This window comes from Anser cygnoides, chromosome 3 (genome assembly GCF_040182565.1).
Source record: "Anser cygnoides isolate HZ-2024a breed goose chromosome 3, Taihu_goose_T2T_genome, whole genome shotgun sequence".
NCBI lineage: Eukaryota > Metazoa > Chordata > Aves > Anseriformes > Anatidae > Anser > Anser cygnoides.
Window position 1 is genome coordinate 41483390 of NC_089875.1, and position 22066 is coordinate 41505455.

The window sequence follows — 22066 nt, forward strand, 5'->3', positions numbered from 1 at the left end:
GTCTTTTCACAGAAGTGTTTCCAAGAACACGTATTAATAGCTCTAATTATTCAGACCACTAATCATAAATGGAACAAAAGGACTCCTATAGCTTTGTTTCCCAAACATGATTTAAAAGGCTCACAATGAACAAGACTCAATGCCACACACTGTGGAACAAAGAGAAAACTGAGTATTATAAGTATCAATAATAAATGAATACTAAATAAGAGTAGGTCCTACAGAAAAACTGGTATGTGATTATATTTCACAATGCACACCTACAAAAGAGCCAATTAATAGCGCACAGAGTATATTCACCTGGGCACTGCCAACTCACTTCTTTTTACAAACACATTTCTCAGGAGTGACATTTTATGAGTTTAAACGATACATCAAATGCCTTCTGTTTTATTGGAAAGTAAGATAACAATCCTGCATAAGGACTTGGTCCAAACTCAAGCTTTTGCCAAAATGTGCATGTTTAAAGGAAAGCAGGCCCACACATTAAAAATGACGTGTAACGTAAAGATGTCATTATAGGCATATGTATGCAGCCTGAACAAAGCTTGTTTAATGCTGGGGACACATTAATGTCCTCAATCATTTAAGGTCAGTGTTAATACTATTTAGGCTTAATTATGGCACTGAGAAAACCTGATGACAGAAGAGCAAGGAATTGACAAAATGATCTCTTAGGAAGTAAAATTTCCTTTTGTAGACAACAACTTAACAGAAGTGAACTATGCTGGCAGCTATAGCAGTGGATTAATAACCCTAACATAATGAATCACAGCAGAACATAAATAACATATGCAATTCAAATTGGTAAGCAAAAATATCAGGTGATGAAATACTTCTACCTGAATAGAAATTTGATCAGGACCCAACTTACATTTACAGAATATACTATGAGATTCTTATAGAATATTCTGTGATATTTTCAGTGGCGGCAAGTGGATAAACTCTTCATATTATATTACATCTAAAAGCCAGCAACCTTTCCACGGCACACTGTATCTTAATATAACGTTAGAGTCATTATTGGTCATTACTGGCAAATAAGAGGTGTGTTGGTTATAGAAGCCTTAGATTCAGTTTGCAGTTCTGCAGAAAAACATGCGAAAAACTAGGAACTTTTAAAAAACTGACCACAATGCCACAGTTCCTTAACACAAGAATAACACATTGACATATATTTGGATTACTCATTTTTGAACAGCATACAATATACTTCAGCAACACACTGACATAAAAAAGCAGTCAATCCTTTAGCTGAAGTAAGAAACACATTATTTATCAGAATAAATATTATTGCCCAAAAGAATCAGATTATTTGAATGTTTTCAGTGAATTGTTATTCTTAACTACAGGCAAGGACCTGAAAATACAAAAAATCCTTGGGTTTTGTAGGGTAACTATTTTATTCAGACATATTTGTTTAATTTCTATCCTAAATTTCTACACAGTGGATAGTCTCTTATACTAAAACAGGTACAAGTTTCTTTTCATCTGATTGTTATTTTTAGCTAAGAGAATCCAAGTAATCCACAATATGTCTTACCTAGTAATTCATACAAAGAATTCAGAATAGATTTCCATGCTTCTCCAGCTTCCCTCCCAGCTACATCTGCAAAATGAGCTGCACTGCTGTATACATTCAAGCGATCAATACATTCAAGAACAAGGTTGATCATACCCTAAAAACAGAAAGGCTCAGATTATCGGAGGAAAATCAAGCAAAGAAAGAAACAAACAAAAAAAACCACCACCATGGCACAAATACATAAGATTTTCAGAAATCTAGGAAAATAAAGAACCAGCCAATAAAGTCAGGGTATGTAAAACATAAAAATATATTTGTGGAGTCAGACAAGTGGAATCAAACAAGCAATCCCTATGGAAAAGTTTTTTTAAAAAAACAGCACTGATACTGAATTTACCATATTGGGGGGTCAAAATAAGAAATAAACAGTGTTCCGGGCATTCTACTCCAGGAGACATTTAGGCATCTGACTAATTACAGCCAACCATCAGTACCAGAGAAATAACAGAGAATATTAGACAAAATACTTAAAGCATACTTATTAAACTGTAACATTCTCCTGTATCAAGAAATGAAGCTATAAAGAGAAGAAATTAATTCACATAAAAGGAGTAAATTATAGTCCGAATTCAGGGCATATGCTCATATTAGTATCTAACTTTTTTTTTTTTTTTTTAAGGGGCCTTAAATGTATTTCCTGAAATAAACAGGAAAATCAACAGATCTTAAGACATTATAAATATAGCAAAGAGTTTGACTCCTATAGAACGAAAACCACTGGAAGCATAATCTGTATTAGATATCAACACCACAAACACCGTGAGAGAATACCTGCAGACAAAATGGTGCAAAAAAAAAAAGAGTAAAACAGTTAACTACCTCTTCCTGGAAGAGGTTCTGGCGATTCTTCAGTGCTCGGAGCCTGTTTTGTTTGTCTTCATGCTCTAAATGTTCATCAGGGGGATGAAAGTAGCCAATCAAGTCTTGAAGGCTCAGACTGACCGACTCAATAGGTAGATCTACTGTGGAAGACTTCACTTTCTTGCTGAGAGCATCAAGGCCCCTGGAATAAGATGCAAAGTCTCCTGGGTACTAGGAAAGCATTTATTTTACCTTTTTAACTCTTTGTTGGATTAAAAGCAAGCTTTGTTTAGATTTCAAAGCTCATTTTCTGACAACTACATAACTATTTAACAATGATTTATGTCTGCCCAATTCTCCCCTTAATGATCCACCCTTCACTTCCCACACAGCCCTAGCAAACAACCACAGCATCATCGCCAGTCTTTCCCATGACTGGAAGTATCACAAATGTTGTTTCCAGAAAACAAGCTCTCTTATTCTACCTGTGCATTTAGCAATTTCAGAGGCAGAACGAAAGATGAAGGTAAAGACAAGATATTGTAAACCTCTCAAGCAGGTCCCTAACCTGCCCTTAAGCCATCTTCAGTGCTGGAAGATCCAGTTCTCCCAGACAGTCTGTCCCAGTACTTCACTAGCCTTTTTGTTTCCTTGATACAGAACACAAGCTTGGCCTTGCCCATTGTCTCCTAGAAAGAGAAAGCAGGCTATTCTCCATGTTGCACCTACCCTTTGCAAAACTGAATCCCAAACAAACCCTGCAATCTAATTTCCCCTCACTGCTGTGCTCTCCAGACCCCTGTTGGTTTTTTTCTCCTCAGTTTAAACCTCATATGTTTTTGAACTGTAGCCATTGCAGATGAAACCTCACCAGAGCACTGTGCAGTAAATGGAAGGCAAGAGCTTTTCCTTGGGGTCCCTGGGGAAGGCAGTGGCTGAGCAGGGGGGCTGCCCCAAGACAGCAGGATGCCCACCAGAACCTTCCGGAAGGAGAAGGAGGGGCTGCATGTGACACAAAAATGGGGTTACTGGGGGCCTGTAGATCCACCAGCCATCCTTAGGGGAAAGGGAAAGAAAACGCACTCCTGAAGATGTCAAATAAACTCCACAGAACTTGGCATGAGGCGGCCTGGCCCTCAAGCACTGGGCAAAGAGCAGCCCTGAAAAAAACAGCCTACCCTGGCAGCACACAGTGTGGAGAGCAGGATGTGGGGGCTTACTTGACACTCCAGATTTCAGTTTGGATGCATTCTCAATTCTGCCATTGTACAAGGTTTCTCTTGCTAGCTTATGCTCAAGAGATACCTAGCTACAGAGCAATGAGAGCCTTTCTGTATTCACCAGTGCTTTAAGCTGACCTAAAGACTGCTGAGCTTCATCTGGCACACTTAGACATGCACTCCCCCAGCCCCACTGGGTTATCTCCCCCATTTCTTGTGTTGAAGGCACTGAAGGATCCTGGCAACCTGACCCACACCTGGGGTGGTTTTAGGGGGAGGTTGTTTGTTTTGATGTTTTCTTTTGTTGTTGCTTTGTTTTTTAAACAGGCATGTTGCCCCCATATTTTCATCTCAAATTTTGAACTAGGGCTGAAAGACTTCTAAATTTAGGAAATATTATAAATTTAGTAGGAGTATTTACTGACTAATAATAAAAATCTTTTAGAGTAAGTAGAGTAAGTAATACAATGTTTCAAAAGAGATAGCTGTAGAAGTTATCTTTAAAACTACTTTTTTTTTTTTTATGTCCATGTTATCAGAAGTTGTCAGCAATTTTTCTACTGACTTGACACGAAAGAACTGGACTATACACTTATGGAATAAATTCAACCCTTTCCAATTCAGCTTTTTCCTCTTGTAGTAACATTCTGCCAAAACTAAATTGTTAAACACTACCTTGAATTCGCTATGCATTTTGTATAAATTTTTACTGTAATTTAGCAGTACCTTGATTTGTGAAACCTTATCATTAAATTGCCCTTCTCTGTCTTTATCTTTTATGGCATCCTTAGAAGATCCTAAGGAAACGTTTTATTTACAAAGCTACCTAGTTCTTGGATTTCTAGTAGGCAACTCTTCTAACATGTTTTTTTCTGTTATTTTAGTATCTGGGTAAATTCTTTTCAACAAATTGACATGTCTGTATCTTCAGATGTACGCTGATGTGGGACATGGTTTCTTTAGGTCACCATGTCCCACGTGGTCTTGTCTTTGAAAAATGAGTTCCTATGAAATGCTTATTATTCAATATAGTCTTATCACATATCATTTTTTTCCTAATGCCAACAACAGTGATGAGCGTTGCATTTTTCCATTACTCAAGTCACAAAACATTTGAGAATTAGCATTTTATCAGTATTACTTAGGAGAAGTTTGGAGCAGGAAAATAAATGCAAATTTCATAGATCTTGCAGTATTCTTAGGAGGCTAAAACAATAAAATAAAACATTCCACATGTTACCAAATATTAAAGAAACTAGTAGCATTAAAAGGAAATGAATAAGGAAAGTGTAAGAGGAGGGTAGAAACAAGGTATAACAATACATGTAAGAAAACTGGCTTGAGACTTTGAACTTCAGTGTATTTGCCTCGTATTGGTTTGCAGCTGCACAGTTATCTCATTCTTCCAGACAAAGTTATCAGTTTTTTTTAAGCTACAGTGCTTAGGTTTTTGTTGTTTTTTGTTTGTTTGTTTGTTTTGGTTTGTCTGTTTTTTGTTTTTTATAAAGCTATACTTAAAAAAGAAAGAGCTAAATGATGCACCTCATGGCCTACAGAAAATTTTGGTCAGTATAATCTCCCCTTTGTGATTTGTTTCCATTTTCAGTATGTTTAAACATTTAAATCAAATTTAAACAATAAAGTAATATTAGATCATAGAAAAAGAAATTGGACAATACTTCTTAAGATACTTCTTTGCTGGTATTCAGTAAAGAATTGAGAAGTACTCATCTGTTTTGCTATGTTTTTCTGAAGATGTAACAGTGCTCAGTTGTATTAATAGTCACTTTAAATACACCCAAAGAGAAAAATAAGAAAAGGAATAAAAATATCATTTTAAAGGCGCACCTTATAAACCTGTTGAAAAGGAAGACTGTACTACGGATGACACGTGCTGTGCGGGATTCTTCATGCTGAGATCTGGACAATGTTAAACCGTCATCCATGTGACCTTCATGGTGCATTATTGCCTGCAAAACAAAAATAAGCCATCACTGCAAAATTAATCTTGATTCACAAATAAGAAGTATGAAAACTCACATAGTAAGTCAGGGAAGGAAATGAAGAAGTCATATAAAAAAAGTCAGAGATTTAATTGAAAACAGATAATCTGTATTTTACTTCCTTGTGTTCAAAGACACACTTGTACAGAGCCAGCAGATCCAGAGCCATAATAATCCCAAAGCCACAGCTTCTGTTAACAACATACTTTATAAATATGTGTGTGCCTGTGTTTATATATATATTTATACATATGCAAGCATTTACGTATACATAAATACATTCATAACATATACATAAATACATTCATATATATACATATATATAAAAATCAAAAGACTAAAGGGGTTGGTTTGTGGGGTTGTTTTGTTCACTTTAAAAGCTCTTCCTTTACACAGAAGCAGATCCCTCAAGGTCAGACAAGATATTAAAAAAAATAATAAAATAAAATAAAATAAAGAGGCATTCTTTACTAGCCCAACAATTCTACCGGCTTCTTTTCTGACTATGCCTCAAGTCAGAAACTAGAATTATTTTAAACAATAACTATATAAATTAATATTATAAATTATATGTATATAAAACAATGTATCCTAAATGTATATTATTTTTATATAAAATATCTAAAGAATACATAAATGTAGGTGTGTGTAGATAGATTATACACACAAATTTTATATATATATATATATATATATATATATATATATATATATAAAGTTATAAGGCATAAACTTCTAAGTATACCAGATGTTACTCCAGCTTTATGCTTCTGGCGTGTAGAACAGTCATGGAAAATACTACAGGGTGGATAAACACTACATTATCTCTGGTAAGAATTGTAACGTGTCTCCTTATTTTATTTTCATAAAAGAATGCAAAAACATATTTTTCCTTGCTGAGAAATTTTCCTGAAAGTTGAACATTTACAATAAACACTAGGACTAACGTAGCTTCTGGAAGATGTATATACGTATGGGAGAATCCTTATCCTGCCTTATTATCCTAAAATAATACTAATCTGCTTGATCACGGTTGGTATTTGGGACTTGAAACCAACATTGAGCATTCTAGCACAGAAGGTAATATACTCAGAACATAAAAAGTAAAGACTTTAAATTTAATGTCCCCTCATTCCAAACTGCAGCACACTGAAGAAAGAAATATTAACATATATTGCAGGCTATTACTTGTATTTTAGTTTTCCATCAATTGTATCCAGATTTATCCATGTTTGTGGGTTAATATCTATTGGCAAGTAGATATGTAGATGTTCAGCTTTCAGTTTGGGAAATAAGTATATCACACGAATTTGACTTTCAGTATGCAACTGAAAAGCCTTTACACTGAAACAACGAAATGCTAAAAATATTTTAAAACTAGAAATTAGCTGTTTCCTGTAGTTCTCTTCATTTTCCCTCTCTGCCTTCTCAGACTGTGATTGAATGAAATTCATTCCTATTTACAGTCTTACCTTGCGCTGCACAGAACCCATTCTTACAGACTTTGCATCAGCAGACTGGTACGTGAGCCATAGGCCCGTGTCTACATGTTGTATGAAGCATATTGAATCTCCATATTTAATTTCAGGTGCCCCCATTCCATCCACCTCTTTTCTTGTCCCTATGTCCAACTTTTCCTGAATGAGGAAAAAAAAAATATTTGAGAACAATTACTGACATTAATATTTGCATCAAATATTGAATACTTGGCAGTTTTCAAGTATAGGATCTATAAGAGTATGTAAGAGTTTTCTTCAGTGAAACAATTAAAAATTGGTGGAAGTGTAACATCTAGTTACACATTTAGGGAAAAGACAGGGATACAGATCCCATTTGCGTAAAAACGTGGCTCATTATACTAGGAGAGTGTATTCATTTCACCTGCCTGGGAAAGAACTTGTATCGTAATTGACAGTCCATGTCATTACTGAGATATTACTGAGCTTACAAAACAACAACAAATACATTGAATTCTCTAGCTGAATCAAGCACTAAACTCCAGCAGGTTTTTCTCCTCCTTTTCTCTTCTTTTCTTTTCTCTTTTTCCTACTGGGAAAGATGAACACCTCATAGCAATTTATCTCCAGCTGTCACAGAAAGACTGTCTTTAGCCTGCCACTGTGTATTAGCCTATTACTGCCTAACAATAGGTTCAGTATTTCCCGAGAAAAGAAAACCATTTCACATTGGTCTGTTGACATGCTGTAAAAGAAGAATGTCATGCCCATGCATCAATCTAACTGATGTCCTATAGAGACGGCAGGTATTTCAGAAGTATCTAGCTCTTACAAGAACCAACTGCTTTCCCACACACATCAGTTTACAAGACAAATATCCTATGCATTCAGGTTCATGACAGATCTCTTTAATCTCTCCCAAAGCACATGGCTCAACTTGATATAAATCTTGTCTGCCTGGTCTAGTTGTAAAAACCACAGGTAAGTATGGACAAAAAATGCATTGCAAAGGATCTATAGCATCTTCTTAACATTAAGAAGGGCATTAATGTAGCTATTCCCAAAACTTCTCAGGGGGTTTTGACCTTCACTGCAGGCTGGGTCTACCCATTCCTGAGGCTGTAACACCAGCTCCAGTTTAGTCAAAAATCTTCTCCACTGAGTGTAACCAAAAACCTTGGTTAGCTCTGATTCACGTGATCGAGTCACTGATGTAAAAACTACTCACAATTCTTATGGGAGAAAGGGAATACATCATAATTGTTGCAGTTGAAACCGAGACCACAGGAATAGTGCAGTTGCTGTTTCATTCACCCTTTCACAGCTTCAACAGAGCAGAGAGGCTTACTGGTGCAATAACTGCAGTATTCTGCTTCTATAATTGCTCACCCATGCCCAGACAAGAAGCTGCTTAATTTTAATTTTTAAAAAGAGTATTTACACCATACACATGTACCATGAAAATCTGGGGAGACAGCTTCACCATAAAATATGACAGAGACTGGGTTTTTGAAAGGAAAACATAACAAACTCTAATTTATTAAAGAAATTAATATTAATATAAATTAATATATATGTTTATATATTATTATATATAAATTGATTTATTTATATATTATATAATTAATATATATAAAGTAAAACAAAATAGTTTTCATAATAAATAGTTCATGCTACAATTAAGAATGCATTTTGAAGAACTTAAAAGAAAAACAAGAAAAATTAATATTCAGGTGGACCTGTTATTATAATTTTTCATAACTAAGCTCCCAGAGATATGTTCATCAATTCAGATTATTAAACTGTTCTAGGATATATATGTTAATTTCACTATCTTGTAAACATCTCACCTTCATAAATGCTTAGTCTTATTAAAATCCTGTTCATTGATAGATGGTAATAATTGATTTATTAGTAAATCTGATACCAATTACCAAGTTACTATGTGCTTCTATTTAATTATTAATTCATTATTTTGTTCACATTTTCTCCAAATGTTGTATTAAATTGTTTCAAGAGCAAGCACAAGTAACCTTAACAAGTAACAAGTAAAAGCAGCTGGAAACTGAAAAGCTACTTATAGTAGGACATTGCACACAAATAATGATGTAGGAAAAAAAAATAAATTAGGTCCTGCTATCACATGAAAAAGGGACAGCCTGATTTCAGGTGCAGTGTTTTGAATCATCTTCATAACTAGAAGGTAACGTGAGCCTGTGTGAAAGTGCTGTGTTTCTACACCTTAAGATTATTATTTTTTCTAATGTCTTCTCACAACCAACTTCTTAAGATGTGATGATGTGAATTCACAAATTATCTCATATAACACTGTCAACATTATTAGGGATTCTTAATTTTTAAAGAATATTCTGTACTTCCTTATATCTACTAAGTATAACAGAAATTGAAGGGGTTTGATATTGCAACATTGATTCCACATTAAATTTATTCGTGTTAAAATTATTTAGAAAAGAAATTGCAGTGCCAACAATTTGCCAAACAAAATCCCTGTCCTTGCTTATATAAGTACACCGACAACTCTGCATATAAAGTTTAGAGCCATGAGTGAGCCCCTTCAGTCACATTCAGTTGAGCTCTTTCCTGCAAGATAAAGAGTACAGCCAGGAAAGGCTATGGTAAAAGAGGTATTAAATATAGGTGAGAAAATGGAAAGCTAGTGGATCGTGTAGGGACAGCAGGCATCAGAGCAATCTTTTGGGAGCCTAAAGACCTTCAGCTATTGTGGGGAGGGAACAGAAACCAGAAGTGCTTATATATTAGAAGATTTGAGTGGAGTACTGGGTTCATGCCAATAAACAGCAGGTATTTGAGAAAGTACATATAATGAATCCATCTAACTATCTACTTTTAAAAAGTTCATCAGTGAAAATCAGGATCAAAAAAAAAAAAAAGACTGAAATAACAATGTTATCGTTTAATAATTGAATATTGGTATGGACCTCACATGGTGCATGTTTCCAGCCCACTACACTCTTACTATAACCTGTCATTACAAAAGCACCTGCAATGTCTTTCCATAGGATATTTCTAAATAAAAGCTTCCGTTTTGTTTGCAGTCTAGTCCCATTCTCAGACCATCAACTTTTTATACACAAATAAAGATCAAAAGCCTTCTTTTCTTACAGTAAAATATAAACAGGAGCAATTGTTATTAGCAACAGTCTGCAAACTGCCTCAGTGATGCAAAGCAGTAAGAATACACTGGAAATGAACGGATTTATTGAACAATGTGCCAGATTTTCTCCAGAAGGACATGTTTGTTATAAATATCATTTTTATTTCATGCATACAAGAATACAGGCCAATCCCCCCACATTTTTGTGGGCGAAATGGGCAAAATCATTTTACATGATTTTATCTTAATATCAAACAAAATTATTCTATTAAGCCTAGCCTTAAATGTGTTATTTGGCTCTAATATTTCTCTATAATTCCTTTCAATTTTCAGAAAAGGACTCAAGAGATTAAGGCTTGTCCTTTCAATTTTATCTTTTGTCATCTGACCCAACCTATACCTTCTGTGGCACACTTTCAGGACTGACTGACATTCTAGAAGATCTCACTGACTGGAAAGAGCAAATTCATGACCACTTTTTTTAGCTGATATTAATATATTTCCTTTTTTTTTTTTTTTTTTTTTTTTACAAAGAAACAGGTGATGACAAAAATACAAGCCATAGATTTTTTCAAAAATTTATTTATCTCATTCAGCTGAAAAGATGATGGAGACGAAAAGTGGATTGTATATATAAACATTTTTCAATTAGGTAAAGTGTCTTATTTCAGTGCAAAAGTGATAATAAACTAATAATTTTTTTTAATCAAAGAAAACCATCAGTATTTAGCAAATAAAGAAATAAATCTACAGAACATAATCACTGCAAACTTGAATCTGCAAAACAACTATATGTTTGGGGCAATAAATTGGAGAAATCTGTGGGTATCACATGCTCTGTAAAGACAGGCAGAATTAAAAAAAAAAAATACTCCAAATTTCAACTGCATGAATGCCTAATTTAATTCTCATATAATGATAATTATTAGAGTAACAATGAGGGCATAAAACACAATTCACAGAAAAAAAAAAAGAGAATAAACTTATCTCTTCAAAATATCCTTGTCTTCTGAGTGCTCTTTGTCTTGTGATATCTTTAAGCTTCCATATTTCTTTATTTTGCTGAATTTAAAGAATTTTAACTTGTAAGAAGTTCCCGATCTACTTACTTTTTAACTTCTACATCAGAATGTTGTGTTTTGGGGAGGAAAAAAAAAAAAAAAGAGAGAGAGATGTGTATGTGTGTGTTCACATATGTTACTTTGAGTACCTGAGAAAAGTATTCTGCTCTGGATATGACATTACTAAAAACTTGAGCTTTCTGGTTCTCTCCCACTTAATTTTTAAATGCAGCACTGGCAAACTACTGTGTTTAGTATGATGTGTAAGTCTCCTGCAAATAATACAGTTAAAAATAACAATAAATGTTGACAATTTACATTTCTTCTGAATCTTCAGATTTAGAGGGGATACATTGTCAGTATTTTCTCTGCAAACGTGAAAGCTGCTTTTCAATTGGCAATTGAAATTATCATCTTCTAGTTATTCTCCTATCTTTTTTTAGTTATTAATTATACTCAGTTCTTTTTTTAATCAGTGAAAAGAGATTGGAATTATTACCAGTTATGATTATGCTGCATTGATTCCATACCTTGGAAGAACGAAAACAGAATGCCGTAGATTTTACATCTGCTTTCTCTTTGTCTGTAAGAAGAAGACTCTTGTCATCCAGGAGACTTAAATATTTTCCTGTTGTTATATGTCTTAATCTGAATGGCTGTCCCCATCTTATGTGGCTGCCACTCCACCTAAAAAGTTCAGAAGAAATGTTTTGTTTTTTAAAACAAGATACAGAATTTAACTCTTGAGAAGGATATTCTAAAGCATATTATATTACTAAATAGTCAGTAAAAGTGTAAAATTACACGTCGGATTATCAGCAAGAAAATGACTACTTTGTAGCCACCTCTCATAAAGCCACTCTAAAAACTATAAATGATCTTAACCTCTTCCTTTGCACAGGCTGCCTTAGTTCAGACTGAATTCGTCCTGGGAGAAGATACAGACAGCCTGAAGAAGACCTGCTGTACTCCAGGAGCTTAGATCACCCAGTTCTCTCTCCAGCATTTCATTTACCAGCAGACAATTAGTTCACACTCCCAGAGCACACTCCCAGCAGTCAGCACACTTTATTTATTGATTGTGCAAGTAACCTATCTAATCTGCAAAAAATAAGTTTTTTAAATGATCAAACAAAGACTGGCCCAGATTCTCGATTTCCTATAGGCAGAACTGAAGGAAGAAAGGTAAAGATTTTCTATCTAAGCTCCCTGAGAACTGAAGCTGAAATACAGACTGTGGTTTTTTAACTTGTTGCCTCGAACTGAGCCCCCCAAAACTCTGATCTTCTGATTAACTGTTGAAGAGAAATCCATGTAGAGATTGCTATGGCTTGCATTTCACTAGGCCTTTCCAGAAGGGTTCTCAGAGTTTCTTTAGGTTGGGAAATTGCTACAATTAGGATGTTTTTCTAGTGACGTATCTTCAAAAGTTCACATTTCAGATGTATGTAAACACTGCTTATATAGGTACTTATATGGGTTTAATTCATTTTCATTTTCCCTCACACATATATTAAACCGCTTACTTATTTAATGCAAATATCCATTTGTTTAAGCATCTCTCTTAACTGTTGGTCATACTGTATGCCAAGTATGCAAAATTGATTTGGCAGACATCTTGAAAGTGGCACAATTTTTCAAATGCAGGAGCCATATCTGGCTTCTGTTTTGTAACAAGATTTATTACATTTCAATATTAAAATTCTAAACCTTTTATTTATCATTTTAAAACAGGCCAAAAGAATGAAGGTTTTTTCCCCTTTACTATCTTGTTTTATAAATGAAATATTCTCTTGAGTTGAGGAGGGAAGACAGGAAATGCAGAACCTTTGCATCTTAGAAATGTGTTTCTTTTTTCCCCCACCTTCTGCACAGCAAAGTTAGTACACTCTATAAAAGTACATCTACATATCAGTGTTCTAGCACAATTTCTTCTGCCTTTCAAGTAAGTAAAATGTCAAGTCATGAACCTCAGCTACTGCATTGTTGTGTCTGGAAAAAAAAAAACATCAGTTCTCCTCCTTTCATATCACGGGCCATGTTGAGGAGCTACCTTTTCTCTAGTCTGACTCAATTTGGACCCAATAGCTGTGGACCCTAAAAAAAAGAAAATAATAAATGTACTGCAATTGAGCCATGCTCCTAGTTCATGTCTGTACAACAGGAAAAAGAACAATTTGTGTGCACTTAGAACAAAAGCTTTCTGAGCAGCAAGTATCTGGTCAAACCATTTCTGACTAATTATATTCCTTTTCTGCAACATGAGGATACACATTCCTGTCACTTTACAGGAAAACAAGCCCTGCTACATGATAGTATCTGGTGTTCCATGGTAGGCCATCAAGGAGGCAAGCATGAATACACATGCAGACTGCCTTGGCAATTTTTGCAATGGTTCTTGACTATAAGGGAGAGAGTTCAGAAACAATGATTCCTGCAAAATCATATCGAATTAACAGAATCAATATTATATTTGCCTGTCATTTCAGGAAGAACTCGTACTGATGGAAGGCTTCAGGTAGGGATATACGAATAGTCATGTGCCTGCAGTTTGGCAGTGAATATATACAGCCATTTGAATACTATACAAGAAAATATGTAGGTGATGGACTTGGAGTGAGCGTTATTTTTGGGACTTGTTTTATATATATAAATTTTCTGGGAAGAAAGTTATGTTCTGGAAAGAAAGATTACTACTACCATTGCTTAGTCATTATTCCTGTTCCTCTCACAATTTCTCTCAGTCACGTGTTAAAATATTTATACACTTCAGAACTTTTTATACAGTGCCTGTCAAACTGAAACCCATGACAGTCTTAATAGAAACCTGCAATTTCTCAAATTCTCACATTCTTCTGGCACCACTGTTTACTAGAGAAGTATTTGCTATAAGGAAAATAAAAAGCCAGAAATCTTTCTACAATTTCACTCCTGTCACTTAAGGACTCTCAGGGCCAATTTTAGTTCAAAGCAAAAATGTCACTGCCCTAGCAATGACGTTTAACAGCATGCCATTAAATAAAATGCACACAAAATAGCATCCTTAGAGCATAACCTTCTCCTAAGCTGCCCTGATTTAGTCTCTAAAAGCAATCATTAGTCATTAGAAATTTCACAAACACATACTATAATAAAATTTCAGTAAAAGTTTACAGTGCATTTTTCATTATTACCATTATAAATAAATTTTTAGAAAGCACTACTCCTTGCTATCATTCCAGCATTCTTGCAAAGTAGTTTTTGTTGGTTTTTTTGTTTGGTTGTTTTGTTTGGTTGTTTGTTTTTGTAAATTTTTGCCTTGCAGACATTCAAATAGCTTAAACAAGTTAGAGGTGGCACATGTATATTATATAATTAGAACTGGTTTTCTTTAGAATGTCATATACTTTTATAAAAACAGAAAATCGTGAGATCACTGATAGCCATAGCAACTTAAAATAAAATTTAAAAAGCAGCATGTGTAGTGGAAAAGCTGCAATATAAACACACGCTTTCTATGGTAAGTTAATTTTTTGTGAAAGTGATATACCGCTTTTTGAGGAAGATTTAGTATTATCAATCCAGTTTTACAGCTATCAATAGGATTTTATAGGAACACACTTACTGTACTAAAAGCACCCCGTTGAACTGACTTCTTTTCTGAGGGAGGTTTTACTTACGCAACTCTTAGAGTCTCTAATCGCCAAAGAGAACGTGCATGAATTGACACAGCACCACCTTCGTAATGGACAGTTCTGAAAACCAAGCAAAGGCACATACTAAATGTTCAGCTTTTTTGTATAAAATCATTGTATTTGCTTTACAATTTAACTACATCTCTCATCTTAAGGCATCCAAGACAATTACTGCAATTGTCACATTCTCAAGTTTATCATATACAAAATCAGGTCTTATCAATTAAGCCTTCAGACGTAGTTCCTCAAACAATTTTTATTTCAGTTGTCTTCAGTATCCACTATTGTGATACCCATAAAAATGAGATTTGTATGGTGTTCTCTTACACATCTTTCTTACGGTTGTTTTTTTTTTAAGGATAATGATTGCAGGAAAAGACAAACAAACAAAAAGATAATTACAATATTTATAGCTTCTAAAAGAAAAAAATTATCAAATAATAAGGATTTGCGATCACTGTATACAGTTTACATGAAAGGCAGCATTTTCTAAGAACTTACACTGTCAAAATAATTATACAATTTATTACACTGAATTATAAAGAATCACCTGTTTGGTGTTATATTTGATTATCTTATCATAGCACCCAAGGTTTCACAAGCACAGTCTTCACACATCTCACAAGTTAACAGCTTCCTATTTCCAAATTTTGATATATAACTACCCCTCTAGTTCTTTGCATATATCCATAAATCTGAGTGTCTTTTTAAAAAACGGTGAACCTAAAAAAAAAAAGTTATTTTTTCCATTATTCTAAGCATAGATATACAATACATATTAGATCCATTCAGATCCACAAAATGGATCACCAAAAGCACTGCATTGGGTAACTTGGCTTCTCTTTAGAGCAAGCACTGAGGAGTCTGGTGGATATTAAGCGCTGGTGCTCCAAATTTAGGCAGCCATTCTTTGTACTGCTGCCTGCCTGCACCTTTATTGCTACCCTAAACCACTGCCAGAATTTTAAAACCCAGGCCTTTACTTTGGGAAAATGAAAAAATGATTCACATATGCAAAGGAATGCTGTCACTATGCTTATCAGATCAAGCATGCAAGGAAACACTTGCAAGTGTATGGCCCAGTTCTACAAATCCTGGAAGAGTTTAAGGATCGAGTAAACGTTGTGATCTTCAACCAGGATAGGACACTGCCAAAAACAGACAGAGGCTTAACTTTAGAGAATATCAATGCTGAGATTTGGGGCATTTCTCATTGTTTGTTAGAAAGATTTTTTTTAATAGTCAGGCACCTACTTAGGAGCATAATAGGATTTAGCTTCCAAAGCCCTCCTGTGGATGTAATCCAGAGGCATTGATTGCTTAGTACAGAGAAAAAAAACACTGAAAGACATCATTCAAAACCAAAATAGTAAGTTAGAGTATACTCCTCTGTATAGCCAAAATACAAAATAAATATTCCTCACTACAGAATCATTCACACTGAGTATTCATGAGTCATGCATAAATATAACCATTAGCATGTTCCATGTATGAAGAAAGAGTTCTAGGTGCATATATAAATATGTTCAAAATCTTCCCCTGGATTTCATAGACAGTATTTTCTCCACTTATCTTAGTCATTTGCTGCAGTGGTTATCTGCTAATAGCAGCTGACAAATATTAGTAAGCCTCTCATATTTCTCTCACAGAAGGGAACAAAACTCAAAGTCAATCTTATCTTTTATTGAAATTGACCTTCACTAGTACAGTAAAATGCAAATGATAATCTGGTATTCAGCTGCTTCACTATTCAGACACTCTCTTCTCTGCTGACATTTGTTTAAATTTTTGTTTTACAACTAACAGACTGGGTTGGTTTTGTAAAATCAAAATAATAACTAGATCAGATATCACCCAGTTGTTTATGATTACGTCCTGGCTTATGTCTATATGAACCTCACTGACAAAAATGCGTTCAGAATTCTTGCACTCATGTACTACAGGATTTTACAATTTTATTTGGCAGTTTTCCAGTCACTAAATATACAAGAAATCAGGTGGAAGCAAAGGCTTAAATTAATCAGAGTATTTCATTTTTAAGTTGATACCTTGTTACTTTTCAGGGATTAAAGTTTTTCTCACATTGGAAACAGAAGCTGTCACCACTTTCTCCAAGTACTTTTTTGAAGTGAGCTTTGGATTATACATAGCAGTGGGATCACTGTAATTTAAAACATCTAAAAAACCTCCCGTTGTGAACTTAAAAGAATGGTTTCTTATGGATGAAGTAGCTTTCTTTTATGTGACTGTCCATTCGTTATTTTCTCTGTTCTTTCAAAGGGTAGTTATCCGTCTTGGAATGGTCATGTAAAACAAAAAAAAAAAGGGGGGGGGGGGGGGGACACATAAGGGAAGAAATCCTAAATACAAACTTGCAATTTGTTTACCAAAGAGAAGGAAAATAAATAAATAAATAAAAATAAGACACAAGCAACCAAAAAAAATCAGATCCTGGGATTGTCTCCTATATCCATATGAATAAAGGGGTACAGTAGCAATATGGCATGCTACAGCAATCTAGAGAAGGACCAAAAAAACTGTAGGGCTATGGATCAAGGAATCTACAAGGAAGTAAAAGCAAAAGCCCAAAGATTGGGATCAAGGATGGAGCTCCAAGACTTCTTATAAGCAAGACAAAAAATACATCCTGAAAAACAAAACAAAACAAACAAACAAAAAAAAAACGCTCCCTATCACAAAGCACTAAAATCTAGCAATCTAGCCTTTAGCTGGATATTGTTTCCTTTATGGAAAATGTGAAAATGTGGAAGTTAGGTTTGAGTGAAAGATCTCATCTTCTAGTCACCTTGCCATGTTGCCCAACAGCAGCTGAGTAAACTCATAACCTAGAAACCTTCATACCTTTTTATTTTGTCTAAGAAATCTAAGGTACATTTCTTACTCCTGTCATTGAAATGAACATAGTAAACTGCTCTGAGAATGTTCAAATCAACTTCCTTAGCAACGGTTCTGTATAAAAACGTTATTTGATAGGATGCACCTAATTTCTGTTTATATACTCTAGACAACAGCTCTGGGCTGAAAAGGAAGTATGATTTATAACATTTTAATCCTTTCTGAAACTGGCAGTATTAAGCCATAGATACTGATATTACTAGTCAAATGAGACATTGCTTCTAATGACATGTGAATAACCAAAAAAAAAAAATCTCTTTGACAATCAGATTAATCAGAGATTCACAATGATATGTTGGAGAAAATAAAATGTCAGGTTGCAAAGTGCACAGAAGATGCACGCACATGTCTTGCCAAACAGTAGAGAAGGCCTGTAAATTACAAAAGCTTAGTATGAAATTATAAATAATGTAAATGCATGAGGAAAGGAAAAATAAAAGCAGAAAAACAGAGGACAACAAGAGCTACAATGAGTCAATCTTCCCCTAGAAGGCTCAAGATAATTTGTACCTTCTTAGCCACACCCATAACACTAATACTTAATATTTTTTTCCTCTTCTTTCCAAAATACTTTATTTCCTCAATCTACATTTATGGACTAAGGATAATAACCACTTTTTTTTTTTTTTTGTGAAAATACCTAAAAGAAATTGAGAATCTTTGAGCATGTTCAGTTCATATTTACTATAAACTTTAACCTAGCCAAATTGTTGGTGTAATGAAGTCATATTCTGTCTGACCTATGACTGTACATTAAACTTAAAGCACCAATTCCTTCCTCGATATGTCGTTAATCCATTTAATCCCCCTTAACGTCAAGAGTCACAGGAGCAGGACCTCGCCAAGTGCCTCGTAGGGCCATGATCAGAGCTGCAATTACTGCACCATGGACAGCGCACACTGAGCAGGACAAGCACACCAGGACCAACTCCTTGAGATACCAGCCAACTCAATCGGGGAAGAACTGTTCATTCCATTGAGATTACAAATACACAAGCAAAGGCTCAAAACAATAATTTGCAAAGGGTACCAAAAGAAAAAGCATCACCATTTCTGCAGGAAAAAAAAAGCCAATGAAAGCAAAGACTATCCAGCAGACTGAAGTCACTTGAAACAATTATATACAATCTCCCCCACCCCCCAGAAAAAGAAGCATTAAAAACGGTTAAGAAATTTCTCATGTTCAAAACAGGAGGAGAAGAGTGGAAAAGACTATATAGTAGTTTGGTTTCAAGAAACAAAAAATTACAACAAGGAAATCCTTGGGGTCTGCCTCAATCCCCAGACGCGATTCACACACCACTTTTATCAGACCAAATGATGGGAGCCAGGCCACAAATAATGAGGAAAGAAAAGAAGTCAAGATAAATGCAGGCTCCCAGCTAATGTGCTGTCATAGAATTATCCCCTGGCTTTGAAGATAAACAGTATCAAAGTAATGGGCAGGAACACCAAGCTGATTATACCATGTTTTCACTTGCATATCTACAACTATATCGGTTTTTTAATCTACCTAGAAATGTTTCTGAAATCTGAATTGAAGAGCTACAGAAACAACACTGCAAAGTTTAGGTCTAGCTTGCTATAGAAGACTAATGCGTTTTAAATAATAAAAACACAATTTAAAAATTCTACACACAAGGCTTTAAGCACTGTCCTTAAACAAGCAACATACCTAATTAGAATTAGAACATGCAGCAAACCATATTTAATTCAGTGAAATTGTACATACTTAACCTTATGCTTGTTCTCTTTTTGTACTTCATCAGGGTCAGAATTAATGAAAACTGCCAGGGTCATGCCCAGACTCCCTGTAGTGTTTTAAAAACAATACCACTATTTATTTTCTAGTGTAATATCAAATAAACAAAATATTATCACATCAATATCTCCATCTGCACTGCATCCAACCAGAATGTTTTCTAATAATGAAGCTAACTAACTAAGCCTAGCAAGTTCAGGTGAATCTACTTAAAACTGCTTCCCAAAGGAAAAAATACATTTCTGAGTGGACAGAAGATCCTGCAGCATAGTGGTGAACACACCACTATAATTATTAAAACCTGTATTAAGATTTCTGATCCTACCTACATCTTTTTGAGGGGAAAAAATAGTTCAGACAATCAATAAATTATTATTTTACTGTTTGTCTTGAGTTGTTACTTGCAAGAAACTGTTTAAATCAGTCCTCTGACTCTCCCATTCCACAAATACTTGAAGTTTAAAACTATTTATAGTTCAGAGATGTAATCTTTGAATCACAGGTTACTGGCATTACATCAAAAGCTAAATATCACTGCATAAAATATAGTGTTATCAGAGAGAACTGCAGATTTTTCAGCAATTTTGATAAAATTCAGTAGTAGAGCAACATCAGAATGCTTCTTCCAGGTACCAGCTTCATTGGTGCACACTGAAGTGCACCAAAACATGACAGACTTGGCAATTAGCCCAGACACTTTGCCTCTGTGCCTACCCCCATTGTATGCTGCAATCTGCTGTTGCCATTGCAGAAGGCACACACTAGAGACAACACAATACAGCTGCCTGTAAGAGGGAGAAGGCAAGAAAGAGCCACTGCCCCAGCAGCAACCGCTCCTTCCAGAACTGAGGTAGCAAAGTGAGAGGACAGTATAGGGTGGACTGTACATCCAAGAAACAATGCAACAACTATCCAGTACAGGCCAAAGGAGACTTCTGGATGTCAGTTATCTGAGGGAGGGAACAAAATCATCCTCCTAAGCCCATTCAAGCACTAGAATTGGATGCCCAGGGAAATGGTGGAGTCCCCATCCCTGGATGTATTCAGGAAACATGCTGACATAACACTAAGGGATATGGTATAGTTATGGGACTCAGTAGGCCATGTTGATGGTTGGACTTGCTGATCTTGGGGGTCTTTTCCTAACCTAGATGATTCTATGATTCTAACCACCCTATTATCTTGGGCAAATACTTTCTTTGCCTATGTCAGAAGCTAGCCGTGAACATTACTCTTTTTCCACTGCTAATTCTGCAGTCGCATCTCACCACTCAATTATCAGGTACCTCTTCCAAAAGCACAGTGATTTTACCCTACCTGCCAGTGATCATGGTAGCACAATGTAAGGACTACCTGGGGGGACACACCAGCTCATCAGTTAAGTGAGGAAACAAAGTACACCTTCAAAACAAATTGTGAGAAACGGGAGAGAACTTTATATATTTTTTTATAGGATTATATCTTCCACTGTACTAGGCCTCTTCCTGTGCAGATTTGGATGACCTTGCCTTGGAGGAAGGTTTGTTATGTCCTGTAATCATTAATACATTATTTGCATTGTCACTGTATTGCAGGTCCCAGCTGTGCTAGACGCTGTTCCGTAAGAGTATAAACAGCTTGAGACTGTCTGTTTCATTTTGGACTTCTGGTAATCTCTGGAACACTTTTATACTCAAATTTATGTAACTGTATCAATGCTCTAAGAATAGAGAAAAACAGCAGTTAATTTTAGAAACTGCCTAGGAAGATCCTTCACATCAAAACAATTTATTCATTCCAGGATTAGATACCAGGTTACATGATAGAATAAAACCGCTATTTTAGGGCCATCTGATCTCTTACTTATTTGAAAAGGCATGAGAGAAGGCCTTTGCAGAAAAATAAAAATGAGATATGGGAATTAGTGAGTCATAACAGACATGGAACTTCTCAGTGTTCCTTCACACTGGCATTCTGCAGAGCTGAGCTGCTCTTTGGGTATACACTGGAACAAAACAAGCCAAGCACTGACACAGAAATCTATCACCAGATTATTTTGAAAGGCAATGAAAGGATGACATGGAATTATTGCACTCCAAATATATCATACTTTAGCATGCCTTTTGTGCAAAAGTTGTGGAACTTAAAATGAAAGATAAATGATTTATCTTACAATTTCCTACCTGTTTAAATTACCCATATTCTTAACATCATTCTACCAGCAGTTAAATACTACCCATCAAAATAAGGTATGCATCCACCCTGAAAATTCAGAGAAGGTGTAACAATATATGCTTTTAGATGTTATTTTGAATGGGCAAGATTCATAACTAATAGATATAGAAAGAGAATTTTAAAGCAATAATTAAATTTAGTAATAAGTTAGGGAGGAGAAAATGTGGGACACAGAATGCTCCATAAAATTAAAAGTAGTCATAGATTTTAGGTTTATAAGTAAAAGACATTTATAAT

General features: G+C 35.1%; 1 protein-coding gene across 13 annotated transcripts in view; it reads right to left on the reverse strand.

Moving 5' to 3' along the window:
• Positions 1 to 22066, reverse strand: part of RYR2 (ryanodine receptor 2) — a 421309-nt gene that overhangs the window by 213177 nt on the left and 186066 nt on the right. For all 13 annotated transcript variants that reach the window (XR_010830264.1, XM_066993993.1, XM_066993989.1 and 10 more), the window contains 6 exons: positions 14923 to 14997; positions 11794 to 11950; positions 7082 to 7246; positions 5455 to 5576; positions 2405 to 2588; positions 1544 to 1679 (listed from right to left, as the gene is read on the reverse strand). Coding sequence is in view for 12 of the 13 variants with exons in the window: in XM_066993993.1 (XP_066850094.1) it covers positions 1544 to 1679; positions 2405 to 2588; positions 5455 to 5576; positions 7082 to 7246; positions 11794 to 11950; positions 14923 to 14997 (839 nt within the window). In the remaining variant the exon portion in view is untranslated. The remainder of the gene's footprint in view (positions 1 to 1543; positions 1680 to 2404; positions 2589 to 5454; positions 5577 to 7081; positions 7247 to 11793; positions 11951 to 14922; positions 14998 to 22066) is intronic.